The following is a 19,874-nucleotide window of genomic DNA, read 5'->3' on the forward strand; positions in this document are numbered from 1 at the left end:
TGAGTTTGAGCAGGTTGAATTGGGTTAAAGCAGGTTTGGATTAAATCCAACCCATTTAATTTTATATAAATGGGTCATTAATGGATTAACAAGTTAGATGAATTAAGTTGAAGCTCAACCCAAACCAAACCCAACCCAATCCATCCCGCCCAATTGCCACCGCTAATTCTCCTGATGCTCATATTTACTTCTCTCTCTTCCAGCAAGTTTACTCTTTTTTTCTTGCTACTTCTCTAGCCATTTTGTCTACCAAATATGGGAATTGGGAACTTCCTCTTGAAATGAGAAGGGTAACTTGAATATTGTTTCAATTATGCAAAGGGCTGCAAATGTCTCAGTCAGTTGTAATCTGATTCTGTCTTCAAAAAGGAAAAAAAAAGTTGTAATTTGATTCGTATTCTTAGATGTTGGTGATGGACCCATATCCTCCATGGAGGTGTAGTGTAGCATAACACCAAACCCCGTAACACCCTCCAACTTGGTGGCAACAGGATTGAATCCCATGTTTCAGCTGTAAGCTTACAACCAGTCCAAGGTCGTACCAATAAAGGCACCATCAGTTGGGGTGATCATGGGCCGGGTTTTTCCCTTATGATAAAAGGGCTATAACTTAGACTTGAGCCCTGCCCGGCTTGGGTTTTAGGCCTGAAGCATAAACTTGGGTCGAACTGGGTCAGATTTCAGGCCTATGTTTTCTATATCTTATATTAATTAATGACATATAATATACATATCCTTTTATTTTATAGATTATATAATATAGAATATTATATAATAAGTTTTATATTATAATATTTATATATAAAATATATAATATAACATAAAATAACATATAAACATATGTATAAATATATATAGGTCGGGCCAGGCTGAAATGATCACCCCTAACCATCAGTAAATTATCATTTAGAGTGAAGTCTCCGCCCCACCAAGAACTCATCGAGACAAATTGGACAAAATTTGAAAATAGTTCTATATAATTATAATAATGCCACTATATATATTGGTCAAATTTCTATATTATCTTTGTGAGAAATGATGATAGTTAAGTGCTAAATCAATTTATATTATTGAAGTTTTTATTTTAAGTAAATTTTCCCAAAACAAGCTTTTAATTGAAAATAAAGAATTCAAGTATTAAAGTGATGGAAGTTCATTTTTCTCCTTCAAGGATGATGATAGGAGTATAGTCCTTGCCCTAAGCCTGCCCCATTAACATTCCTAAATTCCACCATGTCAATATATTAAACTAATAAAAAGTATTAGATTTGTAATAGTAATAAAAATTTAATAATTAATAAATAATACCAACATATAAGGTTAGTCACAATAATAAAATAATACTAAGATAAATTAAGAAAATAAAAGTAGGTATTAATAAATAAAACTAAAACAAGTTAATTAGTATTAATAAGTATATATGCGTAATATTTCATAGATGTTTTAAAATAGCCCTTTAATCTTAAATTATTATTTATATACTGCCCTATATTTAAATTCCATTTAAAATAAAAGTAAATTAATCAAGACTAATAAAGTAAAAATCAAAACAAATTTATCTAAAAAAAATTAAAAATCATTTAAATTCAACTTAGAATAATAAAAATTAACAATAGTTTATCTAACCAAAATAAAAATTAATAAACATCAATAGAAAAATTAATACAAGTTTATCTAATAATACATAACTCAAAAATAATACTTGGGTTGCAATCAATTTGGCTTTGCCCAATTGAAAATGTCAAGTGTCTTTCAACTTGGATCTCATTTGACAAATCCCAAGCATCACACGAGGCCATGTAATTCTAAAAAAATTTAATACTAAAAATATTTGTTTATATATGTATATACGATGGGATTGAATCAAGCAATATCCAAATTCTATAAGCAAATCATATTTTCAAATCCAATTCAATCTAATTAGGGCTAAAACCAATATTTGATTCTAATTTAAATGAATGGATGTTAGCACCCAATTTTTGCTCGATCCGTCGCTGGAACCTCCAATTTACCCCAAACACCCGATCAGATCCATCCGACCTCTCCAAAACCCCAAAAAACCCAGAAAACCCAACTTTCAGTTTCAAAACCCTCAGATTCACTATTAAACCTACCTGATGCCCATCTGATGACCCCGATCGACCTCACTTACACCTCAACCATTAGATCAGACACAATCACCAGACCCAAGACCTCCCAAAACACCTACCCATAAAATTTCAGCTTAAGATTCCTCCGTTTACCCTTTCATCAAGAAAAGATTCCCTTTCAATACCTCTCGATAGCCTAAACACCCAGAACTCATATTCCCTTGATCTTGACACATCCAAACCAATCAGACCACACCATTAAACTCCAGATACATCAAAACACCTACCCATAAAGTTTCAACCTTGGATTCCCCCATTTGCCCTCCCATTAAACCAAGATTCCGTTCTAAAACATCCTGTTGACCCAAATTCCAACAACCTGACCCTCCAAGACTAATCAAACCTCACCATCATATCTTAGACACCTCCAAATACCCACCTGTAAAATTTCATCCCAAAACACCTTTCCTTACCCCTCTGTCGCACCAAGATTCTATTTCGCTGTTCCAAATTGAGCATATTCCAAGTCCGCCCAATCCGGGCCTAGTTGGCTCAATCTAATCTCACCAATCACCTCAAACTGACCAAAAACCCTGCCCTGCGAATTTTCATCCAAAACAAACCTTGTTTTCCCTTCTATCACACAAAGATTCCGTTTCGAGATCCTAGATTAACCAAATCAAGCCCTTTCCAGATCTTCTTGATCTAGGACCATTTGGCCCAATCTGACCCCACCAATCATCTCAGAATGTCCAAAAACCCCACCTTGTGAAATTTCAGCCAAGAATACCCTCATTTACCCTTCCATCTACAAAGATTTCATTTTCGGCTGATCTCATTGGCCCGCACATGCATAACCCCACTCCATGGTCAAACCCATCTCAACCCTCCATTTTTTGCCCCAAAATCCCCACCATTCAACTAGAAGACCCGATTGGACCCTCTTAGACATGGTTTGACCCTTTTAGACCTGGTTTGAACCATTTTCTAAAATTTATAAAAATACCTCCTTCGGAACCCCAAAATTACCAAACTGCCACTAGCCCTATTATAAATACTATCCTAAAGGATCGACTGTTCACCACCCCCTTCCTCTCACTCCTCTCCCTCCCCACATCTCTCTCCCTTCTTCTTCTTCTTCTTTTTCTTCTCTATTCCACCGGTTGCCGCCTCCTTTTCTCTCCACTATCATTCCATCCGAACCACCATTGCAGCTCCTAGCAGTGGGAGCGTTCTTCACTACCTCCCTCACATTCTTTTTCTCTCCTCCATTCTCCCATTGAAAATTTGATGTTCACTTCCCCTAACTTTGCGACACCCAAACGGTGGCGGCAACAATCCCCTCCACCACTTCTCTCTCTCGCCACTGTCACAAACTGAACCTCCCTTTCTCGCATTCCTAGATTCATAATAACTTCCTTGTAGCATCGAATGAACCAAGAATGTGCAGTACGATGTAGTTAATTTTAGGCAATTAATTCCCCATAAATCTCTCATCAACCCAACAGAATTCAACATTCTAAGGCTACATCGAGGTATCGACCTTACCTCACACTCAGACATTTATTTGCTTTGGTTCAGCTTCTTTTTTTTTTAAGCTTTCTTTCTTGTTCTTTATCTTCCGATTGCATCTTTCATATCTTATAGTTGTGAGTGCAAGAATATTTGTGCTTTTCGGGTATTTGAAGGGATTGACATGCTCCCTCAACACGTCCAGCCAGCTAGCCGAATCCAAATGTGAGGGTTCTGATAGAAAAGGGGTGGGACTTCCTATCCTTTTGCTCAGGCCTTTGTGTTCAAAAGGGGTTCGTTTGAAAGTGAAGAAGAGTGTTATTCATATCTTTCTCGGTTGCCTGAGGGTATAGATTCTCAGCTCAAATTTGAATGTAGAACGAAGAGGGATTTGGCATTCACACTGACCAGAGAGAGGGGTGCCTAACCCCTTCCCTCTCTCTTTCTCAACTTACCTAGATTAGTATTATCCTGGTCGATTGATATGGAGTCATTATTTCTGAAAATATTGTGAAATTTAAATTCGGGAGGCCCATCACTCCCAGTTATGTATTCCGATGGGTGGCGACTCCATAGCATTGGCCATGAAGTGAACAGCTGACAAAGGTATTTTCTCGACGTTCACAATGGATTATATTCAATCCATTTGCAGCTCTAATTTAACCCATTATAAACACAATGGAATAAGGGTGATCAAGGGTTGACTTAACAGTTAACATCTATGATAAGGGTTTTGGTTTGGGCATGGGCATTGATCTATGATTTTAAATACATTAAAAGTAAAATAAAAGGGTAAATGAATATGTCCATGCCTTTTTTTGGTATCATGGACTAGAAAAAAATGGGAGTACTAAAATACGGGATTGCACTTTAATTCTCCAGAGATATGAGAAACACAAAAAAGAAAAGATCCCAACGAAAACCTGATGCTTAGCTAAAATTAAAATTCTAACATTCTCCAATTGCACTTCTTCATTCCTCAATTATCTTGAGGCATCTTCAATTAATGTTTATATAGGATGACTTTTACTGCTGCTAAAATTTGCAACTAGGATAGAATTAGAAATTTGTTGATCTCAACCGATAAGGTGTCACCTTAGTTTCTACGAAGCACCTACGATCAAAAGAGAACGCCAGAGGCCCCAATGTGACATCTCAAGGGTGTGGACTCCAATGGTCAAGTCAGTAACACCAAAAATAGATAAGATTAGTTAAAGAGCTCGATGAGACATAATATGAGGTGAGGTGAGATGAAATGAAATGAGATGTCTGGTTTGTAGTATCTAGTGTAATGTCCTTAAACAAATGAGGGACTCACCTATAGAGGAGCTTCATCCAAGAATGAGCATATCAGTCACATGTAGTTGGAGCTCGGTCCACTTGGTTATGCCCTTTGTTGATACATTGTATGCACGTGGTGGGCAATGGGCTTGTGTTGAATGTGCTAATGTTGATGTTTTGGTCAAATCAATCACGTGTAGCATCTATGTGGATGTTCACATGTTGCTTCCTCAGTTGACTAGATGTACATGTCATGAACTGGTGTCAAGGTAGCTTGGTTGGGTCTACTCGGTCGGATTGGTCTTCTAAGGTGAATTTGGTATGGTTGGCTCATCTAGGTAGCTGACTAAATCAAGTTAGCTACTCTTAGGTCATTTCGACTTTCTAAGGTGATGTGAGGTCAATTAGCCATTTCGTCCTCAGCCTACTGCCACTTGGAAAAATTTGACTGGTGATCAATTTTGGTCATACCAAATGCCCCCCACTTTCGAAGGTGAAGTAGCATTCAAACTGACTTGTCAAAAGAAAGTACCAAATTGGTTATTTGTGTCTTTAGGATAGTAGGTTAGCTTTTCCTCATGTTTGGCTAAATTAGTATAAGTTGGCCACTACCCAAAGTCGGTTTCACTACATCAACACTTCAGCTTAGCGAAGGAGTTCCAAGTCAGTCATAGACAATAAATCAGGCATTCTAGGTCAGTTGTTTGGAGGTTGGTTTAAGTCAGTAGGTTGGTTGATTGGGTAAAATGGGCGTTTGCTTAGTTCCCATGGACGACGCCATTGTTGCTACCAAAATTTGCAACAAGGATAGAATTGCAAAATTGTTAATCACGACTGAGAGGGTATCACCTCAGTTCGGTACTTTGGCTACTATGGAGACCTATAACTAGAAGAGAAAGTCAAAAGCCCATGGATCCTGGGATTGTAGACTTCGATGGTCAAGTCAGTAACACCCAAATTAGATAAGATGAGCTGAAGAACTCAATGGAGCATGATATGAAGTGAGGTGAGATGAAGTCAGATGTGCTGATGTGTCTAGTGTGTCTTGTGTGTAGTATCTAGTGTAGTGTCCTTAAACAAATGAGGGGCTCACCTATTTATAGGAGAAGAATTTCATCTAAGAATGGGCACATCATTCACATGTGGTTAGAGCTTGGTCCACTTGTCATGCCCTAGTTGACATGTGTGCATGTGGTAGGCAATGTCCATGTGTTGCTTATTCCTAGATAGGTTGATCAGATATACATGTCTTGAGCTAGTGTCAGGTTAACTTGGTTAGGTGGGCTTGGCCTTCTAAGGTGAATTTGGTCATATCAACTCGACCAGGTCAGTTAACTTGATAATGTTAGCTACTCTTAGGTCGGTTAAACTTTTTAAGATAATGTGAGGTCAATTAACAACTTTGCTTCCAAGCTTCTACCACATGGCAACTTCTAAGTGTTGGTCAATTTTGGCCATATCAACTTCCATTGCTGTGTTTTAGAAAATTACAAAAACCCTATGAAATAGACATTCCAAATACAAAGTTGAAAATATGCATAAAAATATTCAAAAACACATTTTCACAAGTCTAATCTTGTCCCCCCCCCCCAAAAAAAAAAGATCAAAGCATAGAGTTGATCAATAAATTGATTAATATGTAACAACTTTCTTGTATGGCAGTATGACCTTGATCAAAATTTTTATGGGATGATTGCAGCACCTACAGTAAATGTAACAGATAGACAAAGAATTAATTCTAAGTCAACTAACGAGTGTTACACCAAGGCTATTCCCACCCAACTGTCCTTCATATGCATTCGCAAGATTTTCTATCTAACTTTTTTCTTGACCATCTAAAAGTAAAGGGTAAAGACTTAAACTTCCCTTCAATTTTTTACATAAATATTAAAACCTCCCCTCTATCTATAAAATGGACTAAAACCTCCCTTGTTAGGTGATGTCATCAAACAAAGACATCCCCTCTGTTAGAAATCTGTTAAGATTTGATTAAATGTAATGTTAAAATTTTTCGAAAACTCATTTTTGACCTTAAATGGTGAAACAAGAAAAAACACAAAACAAATATGATGTTTTTATTTTCTAATATTTCTGATGGATGCAAGATTTAGGTGCTTGACGTATGGATTCAATCTTTAGAACTTTGCAAAGCTGAAATTTAGGTGCTTTATAACATTTCAGATGAACTTAAGAAAACAAATATTAGATTGTTAATGCCAAACCCATCATGATCTATTAACAGATTGTGAAAATCTATAGTCTATAATCTATACTAATGATAAAAGAGCGAATAGCTCTCCATTCTGGACATTTTGGTGGACATGTACTACCCTTTTTTGTCTAACAGTATGGTTAGATACTGAGGGGCAAAATGGTAATTTTTTACTCTATATGCGTCTGTTTCGTTGAGACATTCTCCCTCTTCGGGTTCTCTCTCGAAACCGAGGAAGAACACTCTAACTTCCACTATTTCCTGTTATTTTGGTAGCAAATGGAACCGAGGAACAACACTCTAACTTCCACTATTTCCTTTTCTCCTAACCTCTCTTGGATTTCTCCCTGTTCGGTTTCTCCCTCAAACCCTCAATCCTTCATACCTACACGGAGACGTTATCTTCCACGAACTGGCCCATTTGAGGATGAACTCTCCCATAGAGCATTGAAACAAGGCATCCAGATAGATGAATTGGAGGTCAAGAACCAGTTGAAAGAAGTGTTCGATTTAGCCGAACAATGAGTGTTGACAGGCTCCGCGACAGGGTTGTTCACAGGTCCTCAATCTCTGATGGATTGTTTGGCCGTCTACATGAAGATAGTGAGGTTAGAGATTCTAGCCAGGGGAGTGGGAGACATGCTTGGGATTGTGTAACAGGGACATCAGCCTCTGACAGGAATGTTGAAACACCAACAACTTTATCTAGTATGCCAAGCTCCATTGAAAGCATTCAAAATGACGAGGTAGAGCCCTCAAGAACAAGAGACACCAAATATCATGACATTTTAGAGCGTAGAACTAATTTTCTTGAGAGGAGAAGAAGAATAAGATCACAGGTTTGTAAACTTTTTAGCACCTAGCAGACATATGGCAACAATTCTTATTAAGGCATTGTTAGTGCATTTGGTTCCAACCATTTGACTGGCCTGTGGCCTGGCTAGGGCATTCTTAAGCAAAATCTTGATTCTTATGGGTTATCCTGGATGTTAATCCCTTTCAATAGGCAAAAAAGAACTGAATTTATAGATTTGCAATGAAATTCATCTAGTTAGATGAGTTTTTTGGCCAAGGAGATCCCCCTAAAACCTGTCAACTGGTCCATTTTATGCTCTAAGCATGGCCTGCATTAAAACACTATTGTTGCACTGTTCTTATGATTTTACATGAAATCCTTTTTAATTTCCTCTTATGCATTTTTTCTTGTTGGTCTAGCATACCTAAGAGAATGACTTCTCCTTTACCTGAAGTACAGGTCTGTGCACTTCAGCGGCTTGGTAGCCACTTTGAAAATTTATCTGGACATGAGAGGTCATGTATTTTGGCGGGTCAGCATCAAACAGGGCGTCATTCTTGCCGAACAAATGGTCGTTCCACCAATCCGGATGATGGCAACAGTGATAGAGCCAGCGTATCAAGGATTGTTATGTTAGCAAAAGCATTGTTTGAGGTAGTACTGTTGTTTTTTGTTTTCAAGATATTTCTTCTCTCATTTTTGGTTAATGGATGTAAGTTCAGGCTTCTATAACTATTTTAATTAGGTCCTGGATGAAATTCACCAATAAGTTGTGGTTTTATCTTCTCGGCCTTCTGTTTCTTCAATTGGCTATGTTTCTGCACCAAAGGAAGTTGTAGAATCAATACCTGTTAAAATATACATGAAGTCACAAAAACATATGAATGAAGAGGCTGCACAGTAAGTATTTGCATGCATTGTTATTTGTTATGCACTTAATTTACTATAGTATGTTTACAGACTAAAAAGTATATATCATTTGATGCATTATTTACACAGGGGAGGGGGTATCATGACTTTTTGGAGAGATCATTCATTTCCTTTCTTCAAATTTGATAAAATACCATGTTGTGCTACCAGGGAGTAATATGATAAGTTCTTCTGTATATGTGTCATCTTCCATTAAAAACTTAAAATTTAACAATAGATAAGTTCTTCTATTAGGAGCAATTGACTTAGCATATAGTAAGAACAAGATATTACACATTCAGAATTAATTTACCAGATAGTTTAGGAGATTCCAGGGTGATACCCCACCCAGTTTGTATAGCCTTTTATACATTTTCTGGTTATTCCTTTTTTGAATTTCTATGGGAGTGTGATGCTATGGAAATTTGTCTGGGTAAATTTTCTTGAGTAGAATACAATTTTATGCAATGTGCACAACACTCCATAATCCATGTGTCTTCTGGAATAGTTTTGACTTACAAGTATTATTGGATATGTTGTCATTCTTTCTTTTATGGTCAGTAAAATATACTAAAAACATGTCATCTTTTCTAATTTCATTTTCTATGTCTAGGCTTTAGGTTTCTCTACTGCATTTTTGAAAAAGTAGAGCATTGCAACAAGAGGATTAATTAGATCATAAGAAGCTGGTACAGAGACCTTAGTTGACACAAAAACTTCTTTTCAAACCAAACTTGCTGCAACTGAAACAACTTTGCTGACCGTTTTGGAGAAGTTCTTTAAAGTGGTTCTTAATCTTCCAACAATTAACAGGTTAAGTGTTGTTTCCTAATTACCACTGGTTTTTACGTTTAATCATATCTCAACTGATTCACTTCCACTTTATATGTCCAACTTGTAACATACAAATGTTTACTGTATTTTCTTTGGAAAGTCCCTCTCCATGATTTGCATGTAAAAGCATGTTCAAATATAACCACGAGGAATATCAGCTTCAGTGCTCACAAGACTATGCGAACAGTGTGAGCACTGAAACCGATTTCACCATGATGTAGTTTTATTTTGGTAAATCTGTGATGATACTGAAATAGCTTTGACCAATCAACTCCCTCCCCCAGGTGAATTTGATGAATACCACCTGATTGGTTAACCACTTTTATGATATCAGTAGTTGACTATGTGAAGCATACCGAACCATACATTCCTGTTCCTGTCTAAGAATAGTCATGTTGCATAGTTGTGCTTTTACTGGAACCTATTATTACCAATAAAGAATTACAGACAATTCCCTTTGCTTGAACTATCAATTAAACTGCTCTTGTGACTAGAAGGGTGTTTACCTGGGTTTATAAAACCCTAGAAAATAGTTGTTATCTACATCTTTCAAGTGAATAAATCATAGCTCTTAACAAATAATTCTCTTCTCCAACATCTAAAAAAAAAGCTTACAAAATCCATAAATAAATCATGCTCTTGTTGCTTGATCTACAACATTATCTTCGTTTGCATCTGATTGTCTCTCATTTTGTTGAATTACAAGAGGCTCTCTGATGTGATGGGTCTTCTATCATCACAACAACCACCTTGTCCACAGTTATACATCTATATCTCTACAGATAGGGTCATTCCAATAGAATCTATGGAGTCTTTTATAGAGGAGAAGCGAAAGGCAGGGCATGAGGTCCAGGTATGCAACTTTATCTCCACACCCCATGTTGACCACTTCAGAAATGACCCAAATCTATATACTTCTCAGCTTACCAACTTCCTGGAGGACTGTGTGCTGACTTGTTGCAAAGATTCTTAAACTTGGCCAACCACCTAGAATGTCTTATTATATACTCCTCTAATCCCAACTGTAAATTCATTTTTGTTGAATTCTTTATAGAGGTAATTGAATTCAAGGGAAACAATAATTTTTAATTTGTTTTTTTCTTAAGTTTTCCTTATCTTTTTATTTGAACCTGATCTTGGTGTACAAAGTACAAAGCAATGTATTACTATCTATGGAGAGGGATCCCAATACTGTATCATTAAACTATGAAGCAAAACTATGGAATTAAAATTTCAACTCTTTATTGCATATAAATTTTGTGGCTTCTGCTGGATTTATTTAAGTAACAGACAATTGATGATGATAGTTATTTTTGTGATTTGGTCTGCTGATCAAACTTAATGAAGAAGAATTGAGAGGGGAAGATGGGTCAGATAGATGTCAGAAATCTGTTGGAGAATTGGAAAAAACAGTTGGAAATTTAAACTCAATTAGAAGATGCAGATCTCAGAAAAGCAGAGAGAGAGTCAACAACAGATAAGAGGAGGCCCATTTGGCATTGGGTTTTTGCAAGATAAGAGTAAGAAAACACAATAATGGAGTCAGAAGGCAACAAGAAGATTGCATTCAAAAATTGAATAATATGGCTGAACAAATAAAAGTCCATTAGGGGGCTGGAATTTTGATTTGGTCCTTGTTGGGTGGCGCTTGTGGGTGCTTGGAGCTGGAAAGGGAGATGTTTTTTTTGTTTGATGATCAGGATCACATTGTTTGTTTTGAATTGCTTTTGTTTCCTTTTGTAAGGGGGTCGGCCTCTGTGGGGTGTTTTGCTTGGCAGGGTTTTGCTTTATTTTAGTTGGTTTTTCATTGTGTGTTTAATTTCCCTCGGGTGATTGCTCATCTCCTTTCTTTGCACTTCTTTTTGTTTTAATAATATTTTTTTTGCTTTATATTCAAAAAAAGGACGATGAATTCAGAGGTGGTCTAGACATTTAGCTACCATCCCACATAAACCACATGATTGATCCTGGATCTGCATATCTTCCCTTGGTAGGTTATCTCTGGTCAATTATTTCCCAATGGCAATTGACCAATGCAGAAAATTGTCTTTAGAAGTCACCTAGGAAAGCCAGAGCTTTGTTAAGATTATTAGGCTAACCAAGAAACTCTCATGAGTATCATCCTGCTCCACCCTGACATATTGACTCCCAAGGAGCTCAACAACTGCAGCAGGTTCTCAAACTCCCTTATTCAAAACTATTCCATCTTGCTCATCAGTATCATCTTGGTGTAGTTCTAGAAGATGTTGGTGTCTGCAATTTTTGAGAAGAAAGAATAAATGGAAGTTTCAACATTCTATGCTCTCTCTGCTCATCTAATTCAACACTTATTTTAAAGTTGTTCAATAATCATGGATTTCTTAAAAGCTTAGATTCACTTACATTTTTGGTTCAAGTCTTTTTGTTGCCCGTGAGTTCTTTATTGGAAAACTGGTACTTGGCATTTGTTTTTTAGAAGTTCAAAATGGGTTACTTAGCCTTACATTAATTTGATTGGGTGAGATTGCAGAAGAAAAATGATACAATGGTTAAGGTAGTGCAAACTGCAGAGTGTATTGTTTGAATCCTAGAGAGCCTTATCTGATGTAATGGACTCTAATTAAGATCATATATAGATGACCAATGGTGGAGTCAATAATGACAGCTTATCCTCAAATGAGAGAAGGAAAATTTAGGTACACATTCCACATTGCGTCAAAGTATAGATAAAGATGCAACCATGGCAACTTGTCGGCTGTGCCAATGTGTTGAACCTGACAGAATGTGAGATGCTGAATTGGGATTCTTGAATATCACACCCTCCGTTGTAGGAAGTCTCACAAATCAATGAGGATTTAAATTCTAATACCAAAAGAGACCTAAAATGTACTGAAAGTGAAATAAAAAATAATTTTGGAAGTCTGGGTTTATTGAGTTTGTTAGCTCAGATGGGTAGCTATTCATTTGTCATACTGATCTAGAAGCAGGTTCATATTACCATCAACACACCCTTATTGAGCTTGGATGTTCTTGAATAAAATGATCTTGTTCTTGCACATTATGCTTGTGTGCTGAAGTGGTTCATTAATCATGGGTCTACTGTTTGTGAAATTTGTGGAAGCATAGGAAAAAGTATCAGACCCACTGACTTCAAAATGGTTGTGCCTGCTCTAAAGGAGTGTGAAACAATAAGAGAAAGGAGAGCAACTGGGGTACCTACTACTTCCCATATTCAGACAGATGCGGGGGTAGATCCTGGCGTTGTTGTGCACATATGGGAGGCTGTAGAGAAGTTAAATAAACATTTAATCCTACTTAACTGGAAAAAAAAATTGTTGAATTGAAATTCGGACAATTAGATATCATTTCCATTTGCAGCACACTATTCCCTCCCAATTTTTTCAAAACGTTTATTACCCGGTTCCAATTATCACCTTTCTAGGTCCCATGCCTATTCAATCCAAAAACTAATATAATATCTGGGTCCATTCATCACCAACCCATTATTTTATTTTGCAAAAAAAAATGTTCATTTATTCAATCATGTATATATTAGTTAACTATAATTTTTGTTAATTTCAAAATGTCATTATTTGTCACAAAACATTATTAAATTTCTCTCTCTTACTCTAATGGTTGAACGGTTGAACCTCCATATCTACTTCCATTTAATCATTATCATTATAACCTCTCACGTGCAACGCACGTGCCCTTTTACTAGTATCTATAAAAGTGCGAATGGCGGAGTCTTGACTTTTGGAATTTTTATTGGACAGTTTTAACCCTATATCTTAGGGATTTTGGAGGGCATACATGTAACTATAATTTGATAAAATATTGGATACTAATTGACACAATTAAAGAATTAATATAGTTGGCTTTTCGTTTTGTCTAAGAAACAACCAACTAATAAATATATCCGACGTTACTTTCTTCTTTATAACTGATGTGATTAATTGAGACCGGTTGTTTATGAAGCCTACGAAGAAACACTTAATTCCCCCTTGCAACACACACGGAACATAGTTTTGAATTTTGGGTTTCCAAGTGCATATTTGTATCAACTAGAAACACTAGCAAGTGGATATTGAACAATGTTGGATGTTTCCGAGTCTAAGCCTTTCATAAACGATTATGGAAATGGGGCCTTGGGGACAGTTGGCCTACTTATTCTCCTCAGATGATCGACTCCTGAATTTCCATGAAGTTGAATCGTCTAGCTTTGAGTTTTCAGATGAAATTTCATGCATTACTGCAAATAATGAATTTTATAGGAAAGTTGGGTTCAACAAGAGGGGTTTGAAGGAAAAAGTAGTAAGAGCGGAAGCAAGGTAACACTGAGTTGTTAACCCTTTTCATCATGGCTTGTTTGAGTAGTGATGGCCTGTATTTTCAACTTGTCTTTGACTAGCCGATTGAACTGCTCAAACCGTCATCCAATCAAGATTTAGGGTCCAGTTTGAGTAAAACCTGGAGAGAGGTTAAAAACCAATGACCTGATAAAAAACCGTCCAACCCAGATGGTTGGACAGTTGACCCATTCAACCTAGTAGGGGTTGCATACTAACCATGTAAGCAAACTTTGGGAGGCCTAACTTTGCATTTCGATTTCTGATTGTTGTGATTTTTTTTTTTTATTTTGGTAACTTTTTAATATCCATGCATCCCAATGTTTCATATCCCATTATTTTTGCCAAATCCCCTTTTTGCTTCAAATTGCAAATTTTAATATTTTTTACGAATAAAAATTTAAAACTAAATAAAACATAAATTAGACATCCTATTTTTGTGCCCTTCAGTCTTCCAGGAACACTTCGAGTTTCAAGCATGCTTTATCTAACTTCTCAACTGACCTAGGGACATTTTTGGAATTTTACAAAAGTTAGAGTCTCATAAATCCGAGACAGTAAGTACGTGGAGCCTCATAAATTCAACACCATTTACCCTTTCATCCTAAGACTTGAAGCCGGAACCGATTCTGATTGTTTGATCAAAGTCATTTTGATCCTAAACTTCATTTCATGTCAAATCAGAAATCTAAAATCATAGGTAGGTAGATCCCATAAATCCAAATCCAACGACACAAAGATCACCCTAATCTGACACTGTTTTCCCCTTCATCCTAAGACCTGAAGCTGAAATCCAATTCATGTCAAATTAGAAATCTAACACCATAGGTACATAGAACCTAAAAATCCCAAATCAACGACACCTAGATCATTGAAATCCAACACCATTTACCTCCATCTTACGACCCAAAGCTAGAGTCGATTATGATTGTTCGATCAGAGTCATTTTCATCCTAAATCTCATTTCACATCAAATCAGAAATAAAAAACCATAGGTATGTAGATCCCAAAAATCCAAATCCAACAACACCAAGATCACCCGAATCCGACACCGTTTACCCCTTCATCCTAAGACTCAAAGCCAAAATCGATTTTAATTGTCCGATTGGAGTCATTTTGATCTTGAACCTCATTTCATGTCAAATCATAAATCTAAGACCATAGGTACATGGAGCCCAAAAATACAAATCCAATTACACTAAGATCACCAGAATCCAACACCAATTATCCCTTCATCTTAAGACCCGAAACCTTAACCGATTTCAATTGTTTAGTCAGAGTTATTTTGATCTTGAACTTCATTTCACATCAAATCATAAATCTAAAGCCATAGCTACGTAGAGCCCAAAAAATCCAAATCCGACACTATTTATCTCTTCATCTTAAGACCTGAAGCCGAAACTGATTCCGATCATTCGATCAGGATCATCTTGATCCTAAACTTCAGTTCATGTCAAATAAAAAAACTGACATCTTAGATATATAAAGCCCAAAAATCCAAATCCAACAACACTCATATCACTGAAAACCAACACCCTTTACCTCTTCATCTTAAGACCCGAAACAAAGTCGAATCCGATCATCTGATCACAATCATTTTCTGAACCATAGACAAATAACATTTTACATATTAACACCCTTTACCTCTTCATGTCAAAAAAAATGTTATTTTACATATTCATTTAATGTTTTTATACTATTATTAAAAGTGTGAATAATGGTGTGGAACTTTGTACTAGAATGCCCTTATTTTTTAATTTGATTTCTCTCTAATTGTGAGGGTACAAAATGTAAGTTCAACTACACTAAATTTCTTCTCATTCAATTACCTCTCATTAAATTGTATTATTAACTCCCATTCCTTTATTGAATCCTATATTTAAGATATTATTTTCACAAAATAAAAATATAAACTTTACCAATTAGATCTACATCCAATGCTTTTAACGATATAAATACATGTTTTTTTAAATTTACACAAAAATTGAACTATTTTTCCGTCATGGTGGTGAGTAAGCAATTCAACCATCTAAGTTAAGTGGGCTAATCCATGATATCATAATTAAATAAAAACTTTTAAAATATAGACAAATAACAAATGTAGAAAAATTGGACACACACACACACACATATATGTGCATGTATGTATATATTATTCATATTGAAACAAAAATAAGTATGATAAATAATAATTATTTTTATTCATGTCGGAAAGCAATCCAAAAGTAAAAATTATTTTTGTGGTGGTGAGTCAACAATTCAACCTTTTGAATTAAATATGCCAACTTTTAATATCATAATTAAATAAAAATAGAAAAATATAAAAAGCACAAAAACATTATGTAATGATACAAAATTTTGTAAATAAAATTTAGGCACCTATCTAATATTTTATATTAATCATATTAAAAAAACATGTGTGATAAATAATAATTGCTTTATTGGTGTTGGAAATAAAATATAAAATTTAAAACCAACCTAAAAATGTAATTGTTTTCTTGGTGACAAGTTAACAATTCAACCTTTTGGATGATATGTGTGAATCATTGATTTCATAATTAAACAATTAAAATTAAAAAAAGATAAAAATACAAAAAATAAAAACTCTATAGAAAAACATTTGGTCACATCTCTAATATTTCATATTAATCATATTAAAACTTAGATACGATAAACAATAATTGTTTTTAACTTTTTATTGATGATATAAATAAAATACAAAATTCAAAATTAATCAAAAAGTGAAATTGTTTTCCTATTTGATGGTAGATCAATACAGCATTTTCGGTCAAATGTATCAACTTCTGAAGTTATAATAGATAATAAAGCTTTATTTTAAAAAGATAAAAACACAAAAGTATACAAAAAATATATAAATTATGTAAATAACATACAGGTATATTTCTATATTGATGAACTATAATAAGTGTGACAAATAAGAATAATTTTATAGACATAAAAATATAAAAAAAAATTGTAGAAAAATATGGAATATACTATCATCGTTATAAAGTTTGTCACGTGCAAAGCACATACACAAATACTAGTCAATTGAAAGAACACATTTGACAATCAGAGCTTAACGATGCCAAAAACCCAGAATGAAAACCTAGTAATACTCAGAATAAAAACCCACATTACCTATCTTTTATCTTCTCAAGTGGCAAAGCCAAACTTTCCTTGCAATCGCTATATTTGAAATGTGAAAAATAAATAAATGCACAAATAACCTAAAAAGTTTCTAAAATAAAAAAAATTTAGGAACCAGGAAGTGCAAGAAATCCCAATATATTCTTGAAAACAATGTGAGTAGGTGGATGGAGTTGCCTGGTTTCAATTATTGTTGCTAGGATGGAAATTTGAAGTGAAAGGGATACTTTGTCTTTTTTGTTTTGAAAACTTAATAATTTAATAGGGACAAAAGAGACTTTTTTAATGACTCCATTGAATATAATTAAGACAAGGGAGGTATTAATCCATTTTAAATAGTGAGAGGAGGTTTCAGCATTCAGGAGAAATTTAAAGGGAGGTTTAAGTCTTTTACTGTAAAGTAAAAAAAAAAAAAAAAAATTAAAAACTTACCCCAAATGGCAATTTACTTGCCATTGTCGAGTTTGTGTAGCAACTGGCAAGGGAAATAATGATCTGATGAGCAAGTACTGGATGGTTGTTAAATAAAGAATGTCCAATCGTCATGTAACTTTTTATTAGTGGTTGGCACGCCAAAAATGAAAAACAGGTGGGGTTCTTGATTCATGTAAGAACTCAATTATTAACTTAACCGAGTGAATTGGATTCTTTAATATATAGACTAAACTAATTTAAATAATTATCAGAATAACTCAATTACAAGAGATCTCTTTAAAAGCAAAAATAAATAAGGGCCATCTTATATGTCTAACTATTTTATGTATAAGAAAAAGTTATTCTCTTTAATTTTCATATTAAAATAAAAATAAGAGGGTCATCTTAGATAGCGTATATGAATGCCAAATTGGCTTGAGAGCTGGCAAGGTTTATTTGGGCAGATACAGTTTTTACATTCTGAATCTACTACAAACAAATTAAATATGTATACATTCACCAAAAATGTCCAACCTGTTATAACATGATGTATTGCCAACTAGCTGATGTATATATATATATATATATATATATATATATATATATATATATGCATTTTCGACATGTTGGAACTCAACCCCATGCATGCACCAGATTATATTCATCAGCTGTGTAAAAGTTACAAGATGAGCTCTTCTACGTAGCACCCCCTACGTAGACAAAATCAATGCTGCAACATTAAACCCATGGCAGGGTGGACATTATGCTTCGTTTGGGGAGAATGAAAATATTGTCCGTTCGTTATGGAGTTATATTTTGTAAGATTACATTTGTGATTTTGCGTATTATTTAAAAATAACTCCATTATTTGTAGTTGTTCATTGACAATTTTCTATTTCAAACCTCTATTTTGTTATCAAAGGTTTTTAGCTTGGAGGAGGGATGTACAGAAATTTAAGCGCGAGTACCTTTTGGCAATGCTTATAAAAATATATTTTCAATTGATATATAAACCTTAGATAATTTAGTTAATTACAATTACGGAAACAGGCAAAAAAGGCTTTCTATTAGAGTTGTTCACTGATTTCAGGTCGTAGTTAATTACAATTCCTGTGTACAAAAGTCATGATGAGGGGGAGAATTCAGATAGGAGCTCTTTGCATTTTGTGAGGATGTTGTTAACTTGACAAGGAGTTGAACTTTAAACTCTTTTATGCCATATGTACTTGCCTCTCTCACTTACGTTTTGAATATGTGTAAGAATAATTAATCATGGATGATATTGAATTGAATTGCTCCATTTTGATATTCATCCAAATTCATGGAGGGTTTGATTGGTCAAAGCCCTTTTGGTATTATGATTTTCCACTCTTACTAAGTTTTTACTAAATCCCATGCATTGCATGGGTTATTAACATGCTAGTAGCATAGAGTTCAAATCAGCCTCCCACAACGTCCCACAGCACATTCCCGCCGTGCATTGAGAATATCTCTTGATGATGACATTGTAAGGGTTATTATCATCGAGAGATATTCCCAATATACGGCAAGAATGTGCTGTGAGACGTTGTGAGGAGCAATCTTGTGGGGGGCTGATTTGGTCTCAGTAGTATAATAGGATGCTTGGGTTGCCTTAGGGGTCACCACCTAATAATCTAACCTGAAGTTAAGTCAAGTTAACACTTTCCAACCCTAATATCTTGACCTCATTGCCAACTCTTTAGGTTAGGTTCGGGCTAACCTGGCGCTTGCAGCCTAGAATCAACGACTTTTTGTAAGTAATTTGAGGGTGAAATTAACCAACCCATCCTATGTGGCTGTTTTAATTACAGGCTGAAAACATTGGTGCAACCTATTACATTTGTCCATGACTATGACTTGATGGTTGAGATGATCACTTGATATTAGGACTCATCAAATGGATAAGTTCTACCAAGAACTGAGAATGGATCCAACCTTGAATTGATGTCGAACTGACCCTATAGATTGGGTGGGTCCAGTTCAGGATTTTTGAAACAAACCTCACCCAAGTTGGTTCCAGGATTTAGGGGTTTACTTTATCCAAATTGGCACAAAGAACTGGCCTTGATGGATGTTCTTTTTCTTGGATTTTTGAGAGGAGGAAAAGTTGGTCAATAAGATTTTGGTTCCTAATGACAAAAAATCTAATGTTCTTTTTTCAGATTAATGTGGGAATTAAAAAAAATATATTTCCTAAATATCATTTACCCGAATAAGTAAAACGAGATATGATGTATATGTCCATATTAATTTATACTGCATAGACGTGGCAATTAAATTTATTTATTGCACTTGAAAAATATGAAAGTAATCTCATGACACCATCA

At 35.1% G+C, this 19,874-nt stretch overlaps 1 protein-coding gene across 1 annotated transcript; it reads left to right on the plus strand.

Annotated features, from left to right (window-relative positions):
- The first annotated feature begins 7,375 nt into the window (after positions 1-7,375).
- On the plus strand, positions 7,376-10,886 carry LOC109115204 (uncharacterized). The gene is made up of 3 exons (XM_088890738.1): positions 7,376-7,934; positions 8,351-8,545; positions 9,414-10,886. Exons 1-3 carry the CDS (start codon positions 7,617-7,619, stop codon positions 9,447-9,449), a joined length of 549 nt encoding a protein of 182 aa, XP_088746864.1. The 5' UTR covers positions 7,376-7,616; the 3' UTR covers positions 9,450-10,886.
- Positions 10,887-19,874: the final 8,988 nt, after the last annotated feature.

The sequence above is a fragment of the Nelumbo nucifera genome, chromosome 6 (genome assembly GCF_055504915.1).
Source record: "Nelumbo nucifera cultivar China Antique chromosome 6, China Antique-T2T, whole genome shotgun sequence".
NCBI classification, from domain to species: Eukaryota; Viridiplantae; Streptophyta; class Magnoliopsida; order Proteales; family Nelumbonaceae; genus Nelumbo; species Nelumbo nucifera.

Bases quoted from the DNA above. Each gene is read 5' to 3' on its own strand.
- LOC109115204 (XM_088890738.1), top strand. From the start codon at position 7,617: ATGAGTGTTGACAGGCTCCGCGACAGGGTTGTTCACAGGTCCTCAATC. The intron at 7,935-8,350 runs GTTTGTAAACTT...CCTGAAGTACAG, and splicing joins GAAGAAGAATAAGATCACAG to GTCTGTGCACTTCAGCGGCT. The intron at 8,546-9,413 runs GTAGTACTGTTG...TTCTATGTCTAG, and splicing joins TAGCAAAAGCATTGTTTGAG to GCTTTAGGTTTCTCTACTGC.